At 39.3% G+C, this 23,184-nt stretch overlaps 1 protein-coding gene across 1 annotated transcript in view; it reads right to left on the bottom strand.

The window, feature by feature from the left end:
• SCAF8 (SR-related CTD associated factor 8) overlaps positions 1 to 23,184 on the bottom strand; it is an 85,910-nt gene that overhangs the window by 23,654 nt on the left and 39,072 nt on the right. The window contains 7 exon segments of the mRNA XM_048844182.2: positions 550 to 743; positions 3,004 to 3,116; positions 3,254 to 3,385; positions 6,582 to 6,699; positions 8,418 to 8,497; positions 15,920 to 16,096; positions 19,629 to 19,759. Coding sequence (XP_048700139.2) covers positions 550 to 743; positions 3,004 to 3,116; positions 3,254 to 3,385; positions 6,582 to 6,699; positions 8,418 to 8,497; positions 15,920 to 16,096; positions 19,629 to 19,759 — 945 coding nt within the window.

Genomic DNA, 23,184 nt, shown 5'->3' with positions numbered 1-23,184 from the left:
CCAGCCCAACACACCCCAATTTAGTCCCTATATACACAACAAAAAAAGTATGATAAGAACGCTGACATTTTAGAAACAGGTAATTTCAGAATAGGGTGGAAGGGGGAACATTTCTCAGGAACCCATTGATCAAATGACCTCAAATCTGCATCACAAACTCTATCCTGTCCCCTGAACTGGAACATCAATTTTCAAGTCACTCTAACTAGGTATATTTTAGAAGGAATGCAAAATTCAACATTAAACAGAATCTAGGTTGTAGTTTTGTCTATGGGGCAGGTACCACTGCTCATAATTTTTACAAGAATAAAATCTTTGAAGGAACAAAATCCTACTTTCTTCATGATTAAATGACTGACATATTTATAGATTAATTATAAAATTACTTATTAACAATCTAACTTTTGAGATTTCAGTTACTAGACTAAAATTAGTCATAATGGTACTTAATATAAATTTTGTTTCCTTGCCAGAGAAATGTAAAGGGCTACTTTTTTTCCCTCTCTCTTGAATACTAAGGTATTAAAACGTAAAATAAGCATTACCTACCACTTAGTGTTTTAGACCGAATAGGAGGCAATCCCTTTTTCTGGCGTTCTTTTTCCCTTTCCCTAGCTCTTCTTTCACTGGAGTATGACCGAGATGATTTTCTCTTCCTTTCTCTTGATCTTGAGCGTGAACGTTTTCTGTGTTTACGTTTTCGGGAACCAGACCGTGACCTGGACCTCCGTTTTCTTGGTGACCTACAAAACATTTATTTTTAATACCTTGAACAGGTGTCAGGAGAGAGACTTACTCCACTTTCATTTTTGTTTCACTAAAAATTAGGGCTGTCGATTAATCACAGTTAATTCACATGATTAACTCAAAAAATAATAATCGCGATTTAAAAAATTAATTGCGATTAATCGCACTGTTAACAGAATAGGAATTAAAATTTATTAAATGTTTTGGATGTTTTTCTACATTTTCAAATATATTGATTTCAATTGCAAAAACAGAATACGTGTACAGTTCTCACTTTATATTACTTTTGATTACAAATATTTTCACTGTAAAAATGATAAAACACCGTATTTTTCACTTCACCCCATACAAGTACTGTAGCGCAATCTCTTTATCGTGAAAGTACAATCTACAAATGTAGATTTTTTTGTTACATAACTATACTCAAAAACAAAACAATGTAAAACTTTAGAGCCTACAACTCCACTCAGTCCTACTTCTTGTCCAGCCAATCGCTAAGACAAACAAGTTTGTTTACATTTATGGGAGATAATGCTGCCCGCTTCTCTTGTGCAGTGTCACTTGAAAGTGAGCACAGACGTTCGCATGGCACTTTTGTAGCCGGCATTGCAAGGTATTTACATGCCAGATGTGCTAAACATTTGAATGCCCCTTCATGCTTTGGCCATCATTCCAGAGGACATGCTTATGATGCTTGTTTAAAAAAATGTGTTAATTAAATTTGTGACTGAACTCCTTGGAGGAGGATTATACGTCTCCTGCTCCATGGTTTTACCCATATTCGGCCATATATTTTGTGTTGTGGTAGTTTCAGATGACAACACAGCATATATTGTTTGATTTAAGAACACTTTCACTGCAGATCTGACAAAACACAAAGAAGGTTCCAATATCAGATTTCTAGAGATAGCTACAACACTTGACCCAAGATTTAAGAATCTGAAGTGCCTTTCAAAATCTGAGAGGGACAGGGTGTGGAGCATGCTTTAAGACATCTTAAAAAGAGCAACACTCCAATATGGAAACTACAGATCCCCAACGACCAAAGAAGAAAATCAACCTTCTGCTGATGACATGTGACTCAGATGATGAAAAACGAACATGCCTTGGTCTGCACTGCTTTGGATCATTATCTAGCAGAACCCATCATCAGCATGGACGCATGTCCTCTGAAATGGTGGATAAAGCATGAAGGGACATATGAATCTTTAGAGTATCTGGCATTCAAATACCTTGCAATGATGGCTATAATAGTGTCATGTGAACACCCGTTCTCACTTTCAGGTGACACTGTAAACAAGAACATTGTAAACAGCATTATCTCCAGCAAATGTAAACAAACTTGTTTGTCTGAGCGATTGGCTGCAAAGAAGTAGGACTGAGTGGACTTGTAAGCTCTAAAATTTTACATTGTTTTATTTTTGAATGCACTTATTTTTTGTACATAACTATCTACATTTGTAAGTTCAACTTTCATGATAACAATGTTGCACTTCAGTACTTGTATTAAGTGAACTGAAAAATACTATCTTATTTTTACAGTGCAAATATTTATGATAAAATAAATATAAAGCGAGCACTGTACACTTTGTATTCTGAGTTGTAACTGAAATAAATATATTTGAATATGTGGAAAACATCCAAAAATATTCATACAAATGGTATTCTCTTATTGTTTAACAGCATGATTAATCATGATTAATTTTTTAATCATGTGATTAATCGGGATTAATGTTTTTAATTGCTTGACAGCCCTACTAAAAATCACAACTCAGTACGGTAATATGGACTTTTCTTACTGTTTGTTTAAAAGTTTAGAAAAATTAGTCACATTTTATTTTACTATTGTATAGAGAAAAGAAATGTACTACCATTAGTGTGGTGGAGGAGAAAAGCATTAGTCTGACCTCAACAAAAAAGAACTGCAAAGTTTACAGCATTACAGAGGAAAAGTCCATCCCGAAGTCAACAATTTTTTTAGCTACTTATTTGTATTACTTGGAAGATACTTGAAAATTTAAGGAATCCAAATCTAAACAAAATAAGTTGCCACATCAAAAAAAAGTCTTAAGTTACTATATCACTTAATCCTATGTTTAACTATGTAAACTATTTGTTCTATTCCAATGCAACACATAACTGGAAGCCAAGAAATCCAGAATGATGATATAGCTACAACAAATATAACAACAGTGCCTCTGTATTTTAGAATAAGATAAAGTTGCTTATACTTGAGTAATAAGTTTATTATGAAACCTTGAACGAGATCTCGAGTGTGTTCTTGATCTTGAACGAACAGCTGATTTCTTTTCTTCTTGTTCAAAGATCTCTTCCTCAACTACATCTTGCCCTTCATCTATATCCATATCCTAAGTATGGAAACAATGAGAAATATAAGCAAAAATATACAAAACATACATTGGCATACAAAGAGATACAACATAATTTCTGAAGTTTAATTTTTTCTTCAAATCTCAGTAATTTAATCAGAAATGGTACATTTCACCTGTTGTTGAATATCCATTGAATCATCTAGGTTTGTTTCCACTTCTAAAAACTGCTGTTGGCTACTCCCTTGTGATGGTGATGCAGAGTGCTCTGATCCAAAATTTCCCTCTTGATTTTCCTCAGGGCTTGCCTGCACAGGAAATTAATATTACATTTTAAAAGGTTGGAAGCCAGATTGTATGTTATGTCACTGAGCGATACAACACAGGACATACAAACATGACTGTTAGAACATTTTTGAAAAGAGTTTATTTGCAAGTGTCTGGGATATTTTTTTACCACTTTGTTTTTTGTAAATGCACATCAAGTTAATATACAGTAATAACCTGCTAAGAGAACTTTGAGTTGAACCTGGTTTCCCTCTATTCCACTCTGTACTCCAATACACAAACAGAGTTTAACAGAGCCAGTGCGTTTTCAGTTCCCACCTAAAATACCATCATCAAGTTAATGAGTCAGATAATGTTCATCGAGGATGACTCTCTTTTCACAATTCTGGTTAATTAGAAAAAAAACTCAAACAAGTAAACAAATACATACCCTGAGTGACTATAGTAATCTTGTACAATACTAAGAAGCATATATCAAAATAGTCATATTATTTTAAATTTATAAATATTGTTGGTACATAAGTCATTGATAACTTATTGTAATCAGTTCCATCGAGAACCACACATTTTCATGACTAATTATTTTGTGTGATATAAATGCAATACCAATTTAAATTTAATTTTAAAATCTTCATTTAATTCCAATCTTTTGGACCAGTATGAGATTTAAGATAAAACAAGTAAGACAAAACAAATCATGAAACTGTAGTATTTTATGCCAGGATGTTAGTTACAAGAAAGAAATCTATCAGTGCAACTACATCTGAAAAATGTCACAAATCACACTAATTTTAGAATGTAAACTATAAAATAGTTAATTATTAACAAAAAATTAACAGTCACACTTACTGCATTTTAGTTTTAGAGCTTAGGCTTGTTAAAGTGAATGCTTACAATAAACAATGTGTACATTGGATGTACAAGCTGGAGGGTTGGGATAACAAGCTTCCTATCTGAAACGTAGATATTGTTTGGAAAAAAAATTCTCTCCCAAAACATCCTTTTACTGAATTAACACATTTTAGAAAAATTAAGGAAACTGCTCTCCAATTTAACTACAACAGAAGTGAGATTATGTGAATTTCATTGAAGAAGGCTGATGGCTTTCTACATGAAGAAAAAATATGACTTTTATAGTTTTAAATTCAATTCAGAGAAAGACAATTTTCTAAAAAACTGTCTTTATAATAATTTTTTTCGCACAGGACACGTGCAATAGAATATTACTTCTCATCTTGACAGACTGGGAAGAAGCTATTATTATTACCCTCATTTAATAACAGTAGTGCGCTGCATCCAAAAAACTGCCAGGGCACCATGATGGAGTCTGCCAGTACTAACAGTACTGGCTATTCATAAAATGAATGAAAACTAAACTAAAAATTGACCAAAGGATAGCTCCAAATAAAACAAACTTAAACTTGAAAAATGTGGATTCTTAATTTAGGATTCTTGTAATGAATCTTTTAAAATGTCATGTCAATTATTAGAAGTCAATTTCTAGACTGCTAACCAAATGTATCCTTTAGGAAGATGTGTGTGTCTTAAATACCCAAAGAGATAAAACAGAAGTAAGGTATACTGAATTCTGGTGTTTAAGCATTCTTTTAAATATACAGCTGTTTCTCTTTATACTTCCACTCTGCTTAAAAACTCTGTACCTTACGCTATTTAGTGACATCAAGTGGCAGAATGTTGAACAGTACCCAGATTCTTCTACATCACCTTCCTGTTTTTCTGAAGCATGTCATTGTCCCATTACCTTCTTGCTTCATGTATTTGCCTCTCAACACCAGCATTATTTTTCCTGAACCCACCATTTTGGTTTTATGGAAAACAAGATCAAGAAAACACAACTGTCCTTTGAATATCTCCTGTGCTCCCTGCTTCCAGTTTCTACTTTATTCCTTGCTCCTTCTGTCTGTTTTTTTGCCCTCCTACTCCTCCCGAACCTTTGTATTTTATTCTTGCTTTCTTTCTCACTTTGTCTCTCTCACCAGGGCATGGATACAAAACCAAAGTTCCTCTTCATAGCTTGCTGCACGCTGAGAGTAACTGCTGTATGTTCCAGCTGAAGCCTGCGCCTCTCAGCTGCAACCAGGACTAGATGTAACTCCCTCTCCCATGCTGATCAGCTGAGAGGCACCTGCTGGAAGCACACATAGGAGCACATCGGGAATGGGGGAGTCAGGTGGTAATCCCCTGTGGTGAGACATGTCACCCTACTCTTGAATGAATTAGAAATGCTAAATTCACAGTCCCCAAAATTAGTTCATTCCTAAACTCAACCAATTTCACTCACTCAAGAACACCACATTTCACTGGAAGGTACCTAACCTATTCAATATATTTATTCTGGAATTTTAATAGTTATTTCTAGATAATGTACATTAACAGCTACCAAAAACTCTATTACTCCTTCACAGGGATATGTGGCTGTAGCAGTATTTGCTAAGTAGCGCAAGCTTTCATTGCTTTGTGGAAGACGGAATCAGAGCTTTACTACATTGCAGAGAGAGAGAGAGTCAATGTACAGCATCAGCTAGAAAATAAGCATGGGCTGTCTGGACCATGAGTCCTCAGTGGGGCAATGGATGGTGCCTGCTGAGTTGCGCACACAGGCTGAGAAGAGAACAAAATCACTCAGTCACTAGGGCACAGAATGATCTTGGGGAGGAGTTGAAAGAAGCCCCTTCCATCTGCTGCAGCAGCACACAACCTACTCGATCCTCTTCCCAATCAGAGAGAAGCGCATCCGCTCAAAGTTTAGGTCCTTCTCTAAATTGGGAATTTTCTGGATTTATGCATGACTAAATGTGATACAAACAGTAAATGAAATGTACTTAATTATCCCTTTTTTTCATACAAGTCAGAGCAGCATGCCATCTTTCAGCCCTCCATGAAAGAAGGGAAACCATTTAAAAAAAAAAATTCTTAGTTAAGAAGTGGACAGGATAACTGAAAGTGAAGCGTGTCTCCACCTCAGCTGAATACTAGTCTCTCCTAATTTAAGTACAAAGTACAAAATGTATAGCTCACATTTGTTTTGTGAGTTTTTTTGTTTTATGCTTTTTGCCTTCACTTGCTCCAAGTCATCACTTTGCAAGCCTAGCCCAGGTGATTAGCCAGTGACAGAGTTTCATTATTATGAGTAAAAGTATTAGGAAGAAGACATTAGAATCATTCACTATGATAACCACAAGATGGAGTAGTTACCTTTTGAGGCTGCTGTTGCTCCAGGAGCTGCTGTCGGAGGTGTTCTAAATTTTGTTGTTGCAGTTGTTCAGCTAGCTGATGAAAAAGTGAGTTGTTCACAGACTCTGATACTAGAGGCCTAAAATAAAATAATTGAAAAACCTTTAGCATCGAAGTTTTTCTCGAGACTAAATAACCTAATAAACAAAATTTCATAGTTTAAAAAGCAGCAAGCTACACATACATTTTCAAACAAATGAACTTAGTAACATACTCCTTAGTTGCAATTATTATCCCTCCGAGTGAAATACAAGATTGTTACTCTAAGTTACTCCTGACAAATTCTGTGCCCCCACATGGGCGCAGAATTCTATATGGCCCCCATATTTCTTTGCCCCCCATGAAGAAAAACGCAAAAGAAATCTGCAGGGGGGCACACGTCTCTTTCCTGGCAGCGCATCTGTTCCAGAGTGCCTGGAGCAGCTTCAGAGACACAAATCATTGCGTGGGGAGAGGGGGCTCAGTGTGCGTGCCTGCTGGGGGCGACGCTGATCATAATCAGGGGCGGGGCTGGCCAACAAGCAAGAGAGACTCTGTCCCTTTCTCTTGATACTGCAGCTCAAGGGGCGTGGAGGAGAGTAGGTCTTTTTGTTATGCAGGAGGAAGGCTCTGTCCCTGAGGCAAAAGTGTAGTAGCCTGCCTAGTAAAATGTAACTTCTTGAGAATTGAAAAAATACTTACATTAAAATCATGGTACTGAAAATGGTTTGTTTTTAAGTTAAAGAAAATAGCTTTTGTAAAAAAAACCACCACATTTTGTTAATGTTGCTTTTGATGGTTAATTGATCTCATTCTCTGAGGCAGAAATGTAGCAACCTGTCTGAATAGTAACATTGTTAATTACGATTGTTAGTTAACCACTCCCATTCTCTGTCAATTCCCCCAGGAGCATAAAAACCTGTAAAAGTTTTAAGGCCCCTACATCACCAGAGTGATGTAAAGCCTTATAAATTCCAGTAAGGCAATCAGCTAGGAAGATCTATGCACTCATTTTTTTCCTGTGCCAAAGTGGCACAATGGGGTTAGATTTTTACTTACCCATTTAAAAAAAAATAAAAAAAGACTTCTGAGGGCAAATAAAACATTTACCAAGCAGTCAATAAAATGTCAGGACAATAAGAATCAAGCACCTCTCAAAGTACCCAACTAGGTCCAGAACAATCATTAGCAAAACTGTATGACTTTCATGTGTGAAAGGCTGAGCTATTTAAAATGACATTCTCTCCCCCCCCCCCCCCCCCCATTGGTGTTCTGTAACGGAATTTAAATGAAAATCCAGGATTATAACTGAAATGCAGGGTATTAGTTACCAAGTATTTGTAACTTAACTTTCATGTGTCTAGGAAACGCTGAACAGTTAGTGACTTTTTTTTGTATTGTAGTTTAAATAACTTACCAAAACAACTGAAACTGGCGTGATTATATTGTATTATTTTGACAAATAAAATTTGCAGAATTTTGAATTTTTTGGCACAGAATCCCCAAGGAGTATCTAAGTTGAGCGCTATCTTCAGACCAAACTCTCATTCTCTCTGTTCTAAAATGGTAGGCATCCAGCTGAAGGGTTCTCATGCAATGGTAGAGATGTTGTGTTAAACATTTAAAACATATACATGTCCATCATTCAAATTCATGTAAATTGTTCTCTGTTACCACTGCTCCAGTATAGTAGTTTACATATACTGAAGGACCAGACAGCTGGTCTACTTTTCACACTGAATGTTCAATCATCATCATGTTTAACAGTGATCAATGATCAAATTAATCTAACTTAAAAGGAATGCAACCTGATCTTACAGTTGGGAAGTGGGAGTTTCCTTTTTAGGCTCTTCACTGAGTTCAGGTTCTTCCCCAAAATCAAACCTGTCCATCAGCTTCTAGGAGAAAACAAATCAAGCATTACAAAGAGCATATTTTATAACGTTTCCTACCAAGCCATACAAAATACGTAGTAATCCAGAAACAGGAAGTTTCTGTTTCTGCAATGACTTAATGTAGGAAAGCTGACCATTCTTTTAAATAGAAAACCCTTAGCTGCATCATTCTTGACTTCTGCCTGATAATCCAAGAAGAACAAGTGTTGCCCAATAGTAAAGAAATGACTACTCTCCTGGGGCAAAGCATTATATATAATCTGTGTGTGTGTGTTCTTGTTCCTTTAGCAGTCGGCCAATTACTATGGCCAACGCCAACATCAAACATGGCATTGAAGAAGAATTACCTGTTATATACTGCTTGTGGATGTCCAAGGAATTAGGGCATTGTTTTCTGTCAATGATTTAATTTTAAGGGAAAAAAATCAGACACAAACAAACTATATAGATTAAGAAACACAAGTTATTTGCCATGGAAACTGTGGTAGTTCTTCAAGACTGTTGTCTCTGCACTTGCAGTGCCTCACAAGTGCCCTCTCTCAGCACTGAACATTCAGCAAAAATTATATCACCAACCACCTCAATTCCTTCTGCAAAACACCAGTCTTATGAAACCAGAATTTAGAGAGAGGGGAGAAGGTAAGGAGGTACACAGAGAATGTAATCTTAAATAACTAGTTAACATGAATAAATAGCTTTTTTCCTTCTTCAGGGTGGCCTCTGCTTATTCTAAATTATGGGAGTCTAGCAAACAATACAAACCTCTAAAAAAGGCTGGCTAAAGGGCTTGTATTAAGCAAGGATTCTGCTGAACTACTTTCCCAAAAAGAAAAGGAGTACTTGTGGCACCTTAGAGACTAACATTTATTTGAGCATAAGCTTTCGTGAGCTACAGCTCACTTCATCGGATGCATTCAGTGGAAAATACAGTGGGGAGATTTATATACATAGAGAACATGAAACAATGGGTGTTACCATATACACTGTAACAAGAGTGATCACTCAAGGTGAGCTATTACCAGCAGGAGAGCGGGGGGGGGGGGGGGGGGGAGGAGGACCTTTTGTAGTGATAATCAAGGTGGGCCATTTCCGGCAGTTGACAAGAACACCTTGGGGGGGGGGGGGGGGGAACCATGGAGAAACAGGTTTCAGAGTAACAGCTGTGTTAGTCTGTATTCACAAAAAGAAAAGGAGTACTTGTGGCACCTTAGAGACTAACCAATTTATTTGAGCATGAGCTTTTGTGAGCTACAGCTCACTTCATCGGATGCATCGGATGCATCCGATGAAGTGAGCTGTAGCTCACGAAAGCTCATGCTCAAATCAATTGGTTAGTCTCTAAGGTGCCACAAGTACTCCTTTTCTTCATGGAGAAACAGTTTTACTTTGTGTAATGACCCATCCACTCCCAGTCTCTATTCAAGCCTAAGTTAATTGTATCCAGTTTGCAAATTAATTCCAATTCAGCAGTTTCTCATTGGAGTCCATTTTTGAAGTTTTTTTGTTGACATATTGCCACTTTTAGGTCTGACCTAAAAGTGACCAATCGAGTGACCAGAGAGACTGAAGTGTTCCCCAACTGGTTTTTGAATGTTATAATTCTTGACATCTGATTTGTGTCCATTTATTCTTTTACGTAGAGACTGTCCAGTTTGACCAATGTACATGGCAGAGGGGCATTGCTGGCACATGATGGCATATATCACATTGGTAGATGTTCAGGTGAAAGAGCCTCTGATAGTGTGGCTGATGTGATTAGCTCCTATGATGGTGTCCCCTGAATAGATATGTGGACACAGTTGGCAACGGGCTTTGTTGCAAGAATAGGTTCCTGGGTTAGTGTTTTTGCTGTGTGGTTGCTGGTGAGTATTTGCTTCAGGTTGGGGGGCTGTCTGTAAGCAAGGACTGGCCTGTCTCCCAAGATCTGTGAGAGTGATGGGATCATCCTTCAGGATAGGTTGTAGATCCCTGATGATGCGCTGGAGAGGTTTTAGTTGGGGGCTGAAGGTGATGGCTAGTGGCTTTCTGTTATTTTCTTTGTTGGGCCTGTCCTGTAGTAGGTGACTTCTGGGTACTCTTCTGGCACCTTCAATCTGTTTCTTCACTTCAGCAGGTGGGTACTGTAGTTGTAAGAACGCTTGATAGAGATCTTGTAGGTGTTTGTCTCTGTCTGAGGGGTTGGAGCAAATGCGGTTGTATCATAGAGCTTGGCTGTAGACAATGGATCGTGTGGTGTGGTCTGGATGAAAGCTGGAGGCATTTAGGTAGGAATAGCGGTCAGCAGGTTTCCGGTAGAGGGTGGTGTTTATGTGACCATTGCTTATTAGCACCACAGTGTCCAGGAAGTGGATCTCTTGTGTGGACTGGTCCAGGCTGAGGTTGATGGTGGGATGGAAATTGTTGAAATCATGGTGGAATTCCTCAAGGGCTTCTTTTCCATGGGTCCAAATGATGAAGACATCATCAATGTAGCGCAAGTAGAGTAGGGGCATTAGGGGATGAGAGAGGAGGAAGCGTTGTTCTAAGTCAGCCATAAAAACGCTGGCATACTGTGGGGCCATGCGGGTACCCATAGCAGTGCCACTGATTTTAAGGTATACATTATCCCCAAATGTGAAATAGTTATGGGTGAGGACAAAGTCAAAGTTCAGCCACCAGGTTTGCCGTGACATTATCGGGGATACTGTTCTTGACGGCTTGTAGTCCATCTTTGTGTGGAATGTTGGTGTAGAGGGCTTCTACATCCATAGTGTCCAGGATGGTGTTTTCAGGAAGATCACCGATGGACTGTAGTTTCCTCAGGAAGTCAGTGGTGTCTCAAAGATAGCTGGGAGTGCTGGTAGCGTAGGGCCTGAGGAGGGAGTCTACACTGCCAGACAATCCTGCTGTCAGGGTGCCAATGCCTGAGATGATGGGGGGTCCAGGATTTCCAGGTTTATGGATCTTGGGTAGCAGACAGAATACCCCAGGTATTCCAGGTTCCAGGGGTGTGTCTGTGCGGATTTGTTCTTGTGCTTTTTCAGCGAGTTTCTTGAGCAAATGCTGTAGTTTCTTTTGGTAACCCTCAGTGGGATCAGAAAGTAATGGCTTGTAGAAAGTGGTGTTGGAGAGCTGCCTAGCAGCCTCTTGTTCATATTCCGACCTATTCATGATGATGACAAAAGTGAGCATCAGATCTAGAAGTAAAAAGAGTGGCGCTGTGCAAATGTGTGTACAGAACTCCAAGAAGCAACTCTGTAGATTTCAATGAAGAAAACATTATAGAGGAAGGCCACTCATGACACCTTAGCCATGGCAGAGTGCACTCTAAGGGCATGTTTACACTTACCTCCGGAACAATCGATCCAGCGGGGGTCAATTTATTGCGTCTAGTGAAGGCACAATAAATCAACCATCGCGCACTCTCCCGATGATTCCGGTACTACTCCACCGGAGTGAGGAGGTAAGTGTAAACCTTACAAGGAGGAGTCAATGGGGGAGCATCAGCAGTCAACCTACCGCAGTGAAGACACCGCGGTAAGTAGATCTAAGTATGTCAATTTCAGCTACGTTATTCTGCCCCCCCGCCTCTCCCCCCAAGTGTAGACCAGGCCTAAGACCCTGAGCAACTGACATCCTAGGTAAGGTATAACATATCTGTCTTGGTGCACAGCCTGATCCACTGTCCATGACCAGAGAGTTTGGTGCTGGGTGAAGGAATAAAAACTCAAAATCCTTAACTGGGACTTGGGGGTTTTTTGTTTTTTTTTTCTTTAAATCAGCTCTCTTGCATGCGGGGTTGATGCTGGAGTTTACCAGATAGACTCGGTTTGCTCAAGGAGGGCTTCACTAATTGGCAGTGTCACCCATGCTGAGGTAGAGATGGGAAATATGTCCAGGAGCTTGTGACAGGAATCCTGGACTACATATAGGGGGGTCTGCAAGACATCAGCAACCCACTTCATCAAGTCCTGGAAGTGCCTAAAGTCATCAGCTAATGATGGCAGTGGTGGCATTACTGCCTCATCAGATGTTTGTAAGCTGTTTTTAAGGGGGTAACCTCCTTGTTAGATCTTGCCTCTTTCTCCTCAAAGGTCCTCTGGGGCTCACAGAATGGGGAGGAGGGATGGAAGGTACCAGGGAATTAAGTCTTGTGTGTTCCCTGTGGGACTGAGTTGAGGTCCCTCAAAATTGTTGCTGATATATTGCCCATGGATCCCAATCAGGCCAATGGGCAAAAATGTGTGGGGATGGGAGTGGAGGTGGGGACAGGAAATCCAGCACCTGTCCTCCCAAAGTGCACCAGACGATTGCTTTCTATCTTTCTTGCATCTGCAACAGAGAACAACTTCTGCTAGAATAAACTGGAGATATTTGAATCAAAAGTTCAGAGTCTGAGTTGGAATGATCCTCATATATGGTAAAGGAGGTGATCCCCTTCCCCCAACCCAGTGGATAATTGAAGAAGGAGAAGAAGGTCTCCCAGAAACATGAACAGTTGGTGGCCCAGCAGACCTTGGTACTGAGAGGCATCCAGACGTTGCAAGGAGGGGAGACTCAGGCTCATCTGGTACCGCTAGCTTCCTTGGGTACAAGAATTCCTGCAGTACTGGAAATACAAGAGAACTCACTATCAGTGCCGATGACATTGCAGAGGCCATGTGAGGCACTGCCGCTGGTACTGAGGGTGTCAAGGGCTGCACTGAAGCTGATCGCTAAGAAATAGTGATCTTCAGTACTGAACTCTTATCGCTGAGGTATGGGGCTCAGATGAAGTCTTATTGTGCTTCACAGTACTCAAAGTACCCAGAGCCTCACTGGCACTCCTCTCAGGGACTGATGTTTCCGGTGAGCATATTTTCTTTGAAGAAGAACACTCTGATGTTTTGCTCCTCTTATCCCCTTCCTTATACTTAAGAGTGCGAAGCTCTCCATACCAGTGGAACAGTTATCGGTATCTCAATCATGGAGAATGTTGGAGACCTGGGTGTCAGTGTCATCCTCCCCGTTGGAAGCTTTTAGTGACCATGGTCTCAATGATGACAGGGCACTGACAGACATGGAAGGTCCCTGTACAGGGGGTTTCCCTGAGCAGGGGTCTGAAGCCGGTCTAAAGACTTGCTCCATCATTAAAAGTCTATACTTCATTTCCCTGTTTTTATAGGCTCTTGTTAAACTAAAGATCATGGGTCTATAATTGCTGTAAATTACCATTAGGCAACTTTTTTATAACAATAACATATAACAATAACAATATGTTAGTCTCTGCAGAGGATTGGAGGGTAAGAGATTGAATATTTTATTAACAACTTTTGGAAGAATACCATCTGGTGATGGTGATTTGTCACTGTTTAATTTAATGTTTTTGTTCCAGTACCTACTTTTTTGACACAAAGATTTCTGACAGTGCCTCATCTTGGTTAAGGTTGAAAATCACTTACTATTAAAAGACCATTATTCTAGGTGTGCTTTAAAATGCACAAATTCAGTTTTGTCTTGAAATTTGATGCACCTCTTGGGGATGCAGGGAGGGTGGTCTACATTTGGATCACTTGAGCAAGCTGTTCCAGAGACAGAGCTCCTTCCCCATACACAAATAATCTGTTTACAAAAGTCACCCTTTATTATGACATTTTGGTGCAATCTAATCCTTCCCAAACTAATCTCAGCCATTTGGGATTTACTAACTAACTGTAGCACCTAAGAACCCCAGTCATGGACCAGGTCCACACTGTGCTAGGTACTTTACCAACACAGAACAAAAAGGTAGTCCTTACCTCAAAGAATTTAGAGTCAGACTAATTTCACTTTTAAAGTATTGTCAAGGAAATTAACGGTAATTAGAGGGAAGATTAAAAGACTCTAGTAAGCAGTTAGGGCATGACCCATACTCAACCATTTTGGTCATCTGTTCAAGGGTTTAAATGATACACAAACTTAAGGTTGCCCAGTGGTGTCTCATGCCTGTCCTGAATGTATTTCAGCTAGACTCAAACCTCTGAAAATTAGGAAATGAAGAGTTAAGGTAACACAGCCCACTTCAGAAAACAGGAATTACAAAGTTAAGGTATACACCATCTCTGCAATGCAAACTAAACTCCGAAGTCCCAACACCACACCTACTACCATTCTATTCTTACAGATTCTATAGATACTCTGGGAACAGAGCCCTAGAGCAATGGCTGACAAAGCCTAACACCTCTTTGCTAAGGCAAAACTCTGGTTTAGGTCAGCCATAGTCAAGTCTGGTTTAGGTCATAGCTGCCTACACTCAAACACTTACCCTACTCCACGCTAACTACCACAGACTTGTAAGATATTACAAACACTTCACACTTGTCTGGGAATTCCTTCTGCTAATTATTTGAAAAGAAATGGTCTGGGATAGGTAGCTCCCAACATCCTCAGTAGTGAAGAGACTGATGAAAAGATAATTTAGCTTCTCTACAACATCCTTATCCTCCCTAATAATAGAGACTAACCACAGTCTAATCACAGACTTCCTGCTTTTTATATACTGAAATAACTTGTTTTTACGTTTTTGGTTATTTCGTCTTCAAATTTCCTCCAAACCTTCCTAACATTATATTTTACCATTGCCATAGTTTACGGTACGCTCATCTACCTTGCCATTCAACTCTATCTGTTTTCTTCTTGGCTTCTCTCCTCCCTTAAAAAAAATAAAAAGGTATGCATGCTTTCCGTGCTCTATTAGGCATACTTACATAACCTCCATACTATGTCTAAGGATTTTAATTTCCTCACTTTTGGAGTCTTTTTGATTAGGTTTGTCCCTTTAAAAACAAAATCCCTCTCTGAAGTTTAGGTGTTACAGTACTAGCTTTCATATGATCCTCCTGCTAAGAATGTAAACTTTATTATATTTGTGGTCACTATTACTTTGAAGTTCTAGTACAGTTATTTCCTTGGGTATTTATGATGTAACAAACCTACTGATTCTCCAGTCATCTATAGTCTTACTGGAAAACTAGGGTACGTAAGACCTGAATTTCTAGAGTATGTTTTCCCCTGAGAAAACCTTTCAGACTTTCTTTGTATGCCATAAAGGAAGGGTGAGGTGAGAAGGCAAAAAGATACAAGCCCAACCTTCCTTCTTATGCAGATAATTGTCAAATTTGTTAATTCAGATCCTCCTTTTACACAATTATAGACGGAAATACAACGACTTTGTTTTACTAATGGAAATTAACTGTAGTCTTCTGAAAAACGTCTTTTACCCTTAAATTATATTAAATACATCATTTGTGTATTTGTATAACTCTCAAAATATTTTTTGTATTTGGAAAAGCCTGTGTGCAAAAACCTTTTCTGTAGCTTAGTCATGCACTTCTTAACAAGTCACTAAAGATAGAGACACAACCCATATGAAGACTTTAAATATAAATAGTAAATGCATTTCTTCAAACTTGGTCCTCCAACTTCTACCTTGTTAAAAGAGACATTCTGTTCCAGTGGATTAAGTGTGTTGGCAGCTGCAGCTGCAGCTGTAAGTTGTGCTGTGAGGGCCTGTAACTGAACGACAAGACCAGCATCCAGAGCTTGAAGTAGTGAAGGCTGTGGCTTCTGTTGTTGTATTTGCAGTGTCTGTATTAACTGCTGAAGCTGGAAGAAAGAGAGCGATAACTAAATTAACAAAAAAATAAAACTCACCTAGCTTTTTGCCCTTCTCATGAATAAAGATTTCACCAGTGCAGTATATCTATCTCAGGGTTATAATTTCAGTTTAGTCTGTTGGTAGTTACAGCAAATTATATTCCCACTTACTGGCTAATTTGCTTTCTGCAGCTCAGACAAGATACTGTAGACATGAGGTTCCACCTCCTAATTCGCTGACAGGTAGATGACGACCAATCACAATCCAGGATTTTTCTGCTTTCTAGGGCTCCCTCTTCTGCTTCTCCAGTTTGATTCCTTCTGATCTGTAAAATAATCTGTTAGCCTGCTCTACCCTCTTAACAGCCCATCTAGATTAGGAAAAGTTGTACCAGTGTACTTACACTGATGCAGAGTAAGTTACACTGGTACAAGCTCCATTTTATGCTGGTGCAGCATGTCTACATCAAGGCTTTGCACTTGTGTATCTATATTGCCTACGAGGCAAGTCTCACATTGAAGCTTGGGCTTTGCAAGTCTAACAGTGGGAGTTTGCACTGTCTCAACCAAGCCAGAAAAAGCAAATTAGCCAATAAATGGGAATATAATTTGCCTTTTTGTGGCTCATCTTGCGACAGAACAGATACTGGGTTCTGTACAGCAGTATTTTATGAGAAAACACTCTAGGAAGGGACAACAGGAGACTCATGGTTGAATCAGAAGAGGGAGCCTGAAGGCAGAAGATGGGTAATAAGAGGAACAAGAATCCCAAAGGCCTCCATCAACTCTCCTGAATGGAGTGGTCCAAGCATTCAGCAGCTAAGGGCAGCATCTGCACATTAAGCAGATAATGAGCAGCTTAAAAAACAAGTAGTACAGGAAAATTTGCAAATCTTTTCTATTGATGCCTTCCCTCTGCAGCTCAGATGTCCACGACTGCTGGGATGGGTACAAATCTCAACGTACAAGGAACTTTTACAGTCCTATAAATCTCCGGGAAACTGGACTTGAATCATTTGGCCATAACATAACAAGATATCTTGAGCTGTAAAAGAGAATGATACATGGGGTTCTGATTCTCTGAAGATTTCTAGGCCAAGTACACTATGAGGACCTTCCTGAGATCCAAGGTGTGTCAAAAATTTCTGTTCTTGGTTTAAGATTGGGACAAACTCTAAAGGGAGGTGTCCTATTTAGGTGAAAAGAAGCTGTGACTTTTGAAAAAAATCTATGATAGATGTACCATTATGGAATTCTAAATATGGAGGACTACAGGAAAATGTGAAGAGTCTTCCGAAATAAAATTATTACTACCTGAAAAGCGCCTTCAGGGAAAAGAACTACAAATCTACCAAGTGAAGAAGCTCCCCTCAGATAGTACCTACCAACCTTGCTAGTGCAAAGGGGAAAGAAGCTCACCCATATGGAAAGAGGCTCTCCCCAAGGTAACCTCAGACTAGAAGGAGTAGGTGCTTCAATACTTTCATGAGATAAGACCCCACTACCCTAAGTCTCTGGACCTTGTTCTGCACTGTTGATGGGGTTGGGCATCTCTGTTTAGGTGGTCCAGCCCATGCTGCCCTCAGGAGGCCAGAGTACCCCTTTTCAATTTCTCTCACCTTAATTCTGATGTGGGAATTTTTTTCTACATAATGCAGGACAGGTTTTTTTTCCCGCTGGATGAACTGGAATTCCAACTATCTTAGACTTCTTTCAAAAGGTTTTTGTCAAAGATCTTACTCCTGAGGAATTCTCTTTTCTACATGTGTGTTCTTAAGAGACTATGGTCATGTCTAGCCACCATTAGATGTCACCTCTTTGTATGTTGCTCTGAGTGAGGCAGGAATCAAACTGAAGAAGCTGAGGAGGAAGCCCTAGAATGGGAAAATCTTGGATGATTGGTCACCATCCTGCCTGTCTCTATACTCCTGCTGGGTCCCATCTCTCTCTCCTTTTACTATCGCTACACTCTCATCTTACCCATATGTACCACCACAAACTGAGTCACAGATTCTTCTCTCTCACCCACAAAATACAGTCCTAAAATGTGAAGGAGGGAATCATCTAACTACCAAAGACCCCATTTTCTCTTCCTTTATATATTAATGTTATCTTCAATATATATTGCCATACTCCTACTGCGTCCCATCTTTCCTTTCTCTCATCTTTTGATCCACAAGCTATTTCTGCCTTCTGCCATCTTTTAAAGACTCTGTAACTCCCTTCTGGTCCACACAGTCTTTAGCTTTTCTCCTTTGTTGTTGTTTCTTTTTCTTTTAAAAATATACTCTGGCCAGCAATCTTCACGCTCTCATACAATTCCTACCCCACATCTCCCCATTCTCATTTTACATCTCTCCTTCTGTAAGACACCACCCCTACCAAATCCTACCGTCCCCTATTCCATGTTACCTTTTTACCCCACCTCTCCTGACAGGCTCTCCACCTCACTCTGGTACCCTCTCACTCAAGTTCCTATTGTCAATTTCCCTGAGTCATGACCAGACTAAAAATCTTCCTGCCTCAGGCTTCTGGCCAGTTACAGATGGCACTGCCTATCTGAACACAGCAAAACTGTTGCACTTTTAGCCCTTGAGATGGCAGCATCAGGACTGGTGCTTGATACTGTGGTAGTTCCTACTCACTAATTTGGCTGGGATATTTTTAGTTCCCCAACACAGCAGCCATTAAACATCTCTTTCATCCAGGGCCACCACTGCAGCCCACTCAAATTGGGATAGTAGGGACTGCCAGAGTAGCAGTATATGCCATTATTACTTGAAGATGAGGGCCTACATTTTCAAAAGGGCTACTGATTTTCAGTGTCCAACTTATGGAATGTTGACATGGCCTGATTTTCAGAGAACAGACGCTCAGCATTTTCTCAGCATCAGGTATCTAAGATGTATCAAGCTGGGCATTCATACACTGAGGTACCCAAATTCAGTCACTTTTGAAAATGTAGGCCAAGAGTCATATTAAGGATACTGATAACTTCCTGAATATCCTGAGAATGAAAATAAATGGAATATTTAAAGGTGAACTGCAAAAGAAAAATTAGAATTGAGTTAATCACAGACTTCTATGTTGATATCCCCCACTACACCCAGAGACGTGTTTTAACATACAGGATGTATTCAGCATAGAAATAAGTTTTAACTATCATTTAAAGCATCCTTCACCCCCCACACTGAAAATATTTTGTTACTTCCTGATTCACTGAAGATATCCTAGAAGGCTCCCTCTGTAACATTGTAAATACCATGCATTGTATGGGCTGCAATGAATCTTTTTCTGGTTTCTGACGTCACCTTCTTGGATACGTTCAGTGAACCAAGAGAATTTCAAAAGGATAAAAAGAATTGTTAAATGTTGTTTCAAACTTATCTCTGGAGAACTCTCTCTATGAACTGATTATACGGAGGACAAATTTTTAAAAATAAATTAACAACACTGATAAATACTCTCGTGTATCATTCATACACAAACATTGTGGACTACATACAGTACAAAAGTCTAATTACCTACAAAAAGTATTTACCTGTTGGCCTTGGGGACTCTGTAAGATTTGTGCAACAGCAGCAAGTGTGTCTGTATTAGCAATTTGAGACACCCAAGGATCAGGTAAACTTTGTACCACATTGGCTGGAGTAACAGGTGTCACAGGAGTTCCTGAAAGAGGGGAAGCAACGTTAAGCTAAGTGTTGTTAACATACCATTTTTCATACACAAAGTACAGCAGTAAAAATTAAAACTGAAATTCAGAGTCACACTGAATATGGCAGTTTATTTTACATTATGGACCAATTGCATAAAAACAGTTTTTGAACTGTAAGAAGCCACAAAGGTTACACACCTATGTGGTGATTTTTAAATGTCTGAAATGAAAGATGGGTTTGTAACTTAAAAAAAAAAATGTTTTTCTACTAAATGTAGTGCTCTGGATAAGTGCCACATAGACATCCATAGAAACCATCAATTCCTTTATACACAGAACAGCACAGCATGGCAGTAGTAATGCAAATTTCCCCACCAATGTGCCTCAATTGGTGGAGCTACTTGTAAGTGAGTCTCATGACAAATTCTACTCTTGGCCTGTCTGCTGGAATTGCCAACAAGAACGCTACTGAATGCAAAATGTAGTAGTGTTCATTGCAAGCTGAAATTTGGAGGGAGTCTCCCCTATTACGGATAACTTCTCTTGTGTTTTAGGGAAACTGAGGGAGAACTGAACTGGTTTCAAATTCATTTTTAGTCATCAGGTGGTAATGACTTCTGGTAACTACAAAGATGGCCATGTCTGAAAATACAGATGAAAATGTTCAATAATCACTATCATACCCCAAAATACTATTGGACCAATGAACAATCCTTAATATTATTTTAAACTTAGCAGCATTACAAGATGGATGTAATCAGGAAAGATGAGGAACACAGTCAATTTGAAGTTACAAATTGCCTTGGGCTAAGTCATTTTAAAGACGTAGTATAAATTACAAAACTGTAGTTTTAAATGTTTTTTCTATAGAAATGCCCTTATTTGTGTTATCAAAGATCAAAAGCCCCATTTTTCTAAGTGCTGAGCAGACACATAACAAAACAGAAAATCCCAACCTAAGAAAGAGAGCTCACAATCAACATTTCAGACAAGACACAGCAAGTGAACAAAAACAGACAAATGGGGTAAGGGTAGGTTGAGGAGATAAGGCAGCAATAAAATAAAAAAGTTAACCAGAAAAGTAGAAATCACACATCACTACTGGCCAAACCAATATCATAAGATAGTGATCTGTGACATCACGAAAGAGGTAGGTTTCACACTTGGGTAAGTATTCAGCTACCCAAAAGACTCAGTAATCTTCATTGTAGATAAGTTTAAAAATATTTAAATATTCATAAAAATACAGTAACTCCTCGCTTAACGTTGTAGTTATGGTCCTGAAAAAATGCTACTTTAAGCGAAACGATGTTAAGCGAATCCAATTTCCCCATAAGAATTAATGTAAATGGGGGGGTTAAGTTCCAGAGAATTTTTTTTCGCCAGACAAAAGACTATATACACACATGCACACACACATACACAGTAGAAGTTTTAAACAAAAATTTAATACTGTACACAGCAATGATGATTGTGAAACTTGGTTGAGATGGTGAAGTCAGAGGGTGGAAGAGGGTGGGATATTTCCCAGGGAATGCCTTACTGCTAAATGATGAACTAGCACTCCGCTGAGCCCTCAAGGGTTAACACGTTGTTAATGCAGTCTCACACTCTACAAGGCAGCAGGAATGGAGGGAGGAGAGACAGCATGGCAGAGAGAGACAGAGACACACATCGTGTGTGTGAAAGAGACGCGCATTGCCCCTTTAAGTACACTGACCCCACTCTAAGTACACTGCCTTTTTAAGTTAATCAGCAAGTTGAGACAGCAGCTGCTACCAGCAAGCTCCCTCCATCCTGAGCCCTGTCATGTTCCCCCGCCCCCACAGCTCTATGGAGAGGGGGTAAAGGGTCAGGAGCGATGGGAGGGGGACACCCTGACATTAACACCCCTCTGCCCCTTCCCCCACACAGCAAGCGGGAGGCTCCCGGGATCAGCTCCAAGGCAGAGGGTAGGAGCAGCACACGGCAGTGGGGGGAGGGACAGCTGAACTGCCCAGCAATTGATAGCCTGCTGGGCAGCTTCCGCACAGGGAACTTAAGGGAGCTGATAGTGGGGCTGCCAGTCCACGCTGGTTCCAAGCCCCCACCAGCTGCTCTTTCTGCAAGCAGTGGACAAAAGCAGGCAGCTGCCAAACAACGTTATAAGGGAGCATTCCACAACTTTAAACGAGCACATTCTCTAATTGAGCAGCAACATAACAACGTTAACTGGTACGACTTTAAGTGAGGAATTACTGTAGAACAATTGCTAGAAGAGGAAACAGGTGAACAACTCTAGCTTTGGATAGATGTTAGCTCCTGGCCTGCTGCAAGATAAAACTTCAGGGAAGAGATACACTTGCTCCACAGGTAACTATAATAAAGAATTCCAGTAACTTGCAACCTTGCTGCACTCTCCCAGCTCATCTGCAGGCTGGGCCTGCTTACTTTACTTATAATTTCCACCCACAGCTGCCAGATTCAGGGGTGATAGTCTCCTCTGTTTTGTCTTTCTCCCATCCAAATTCCTTTGGAGATGAATATTTCTGAGTCAAAAGAGCTCTCAGGCTGGGATTTTGCTGATTAGTTCCATGCTGTAGGTCTGATGAATGCTGCTCCAGATGTCAGAGCAACATCCCCTCCTTTCTGTAACTCAGAAGTGAAGGCAAGTGCTGAACAATGCCAAATCCAAACTACTGCAATAATGTTTTAAAAAATAATTCACATCAGATTTCAAAAAGTGTTAGTATGGTAAAAAAGTGATGATACCAGCAGTTTAATACAGTAAAAAGAGTACAAATATAAAAAAAAATGCACACAAGAGACATGAAGCTCAAGCAAAGTGCTTACCTAGTTCACATGATAAACTATATACATACACACACACAAATGAAAAATACAACCGTTTCATGTGTATAAACAAGTTTATATTTTGGATTTTCTACATAAATAGTGCATGTTTAAATTATTTCATGTATATTAATCTGATTAAGTCTACACAAACAGAAGAAATCAAACTCCCTGACAATATGCAATGTCAGGGCAAGTCCTTAGATTATCAGTTAAGTATGATCATATGTACAGCAAATAGAAATACAAATTTTGCTTGAAGTAAATGCAAGACAATGATCCTCGATAAGAGATTCTCACACACTTATGGCACCAATATTTAACAAGGTCCCCCCCCCATGATTGTTCACTGACCCATCATTTGCATTTGCAACCATAAAACCCTTTTTTATTGGATAAAACAGGGTGGATAAAAAAATGGAAGTTTGTTGGGAAAAAAATGTATTTTTTTTTATTTAAATTGGATTTCTTAAATTTTAATAGATTTTTTCAATAAACCTATTTAAAATTAAATTTGAAATGACAACGTGATAAAACCTAAATTTACAATAATCTATTACAATCATTTAAATCATATTACAAAATTAATACTAAACAGTACATATTT

Source organism: Caretta caretta, chromosome 3, assembly GCF_965140235.1.
Source record: "Caretta caretta isolate rCarCar2 chromosome 3, rCarCar1.hap1, whole genome shotgun sequence".
Taxonomy (NCBI): domain Eukaryota; kingdom Metazoa; phylum Chordata; order Testudines; family Cheloniidae; genus Caretta; species Caretta caretta.
Note: the sequence above shows the minus strand (reverse complement) of the source record. Positions and strands in the feature narration are given on the sequence as shown.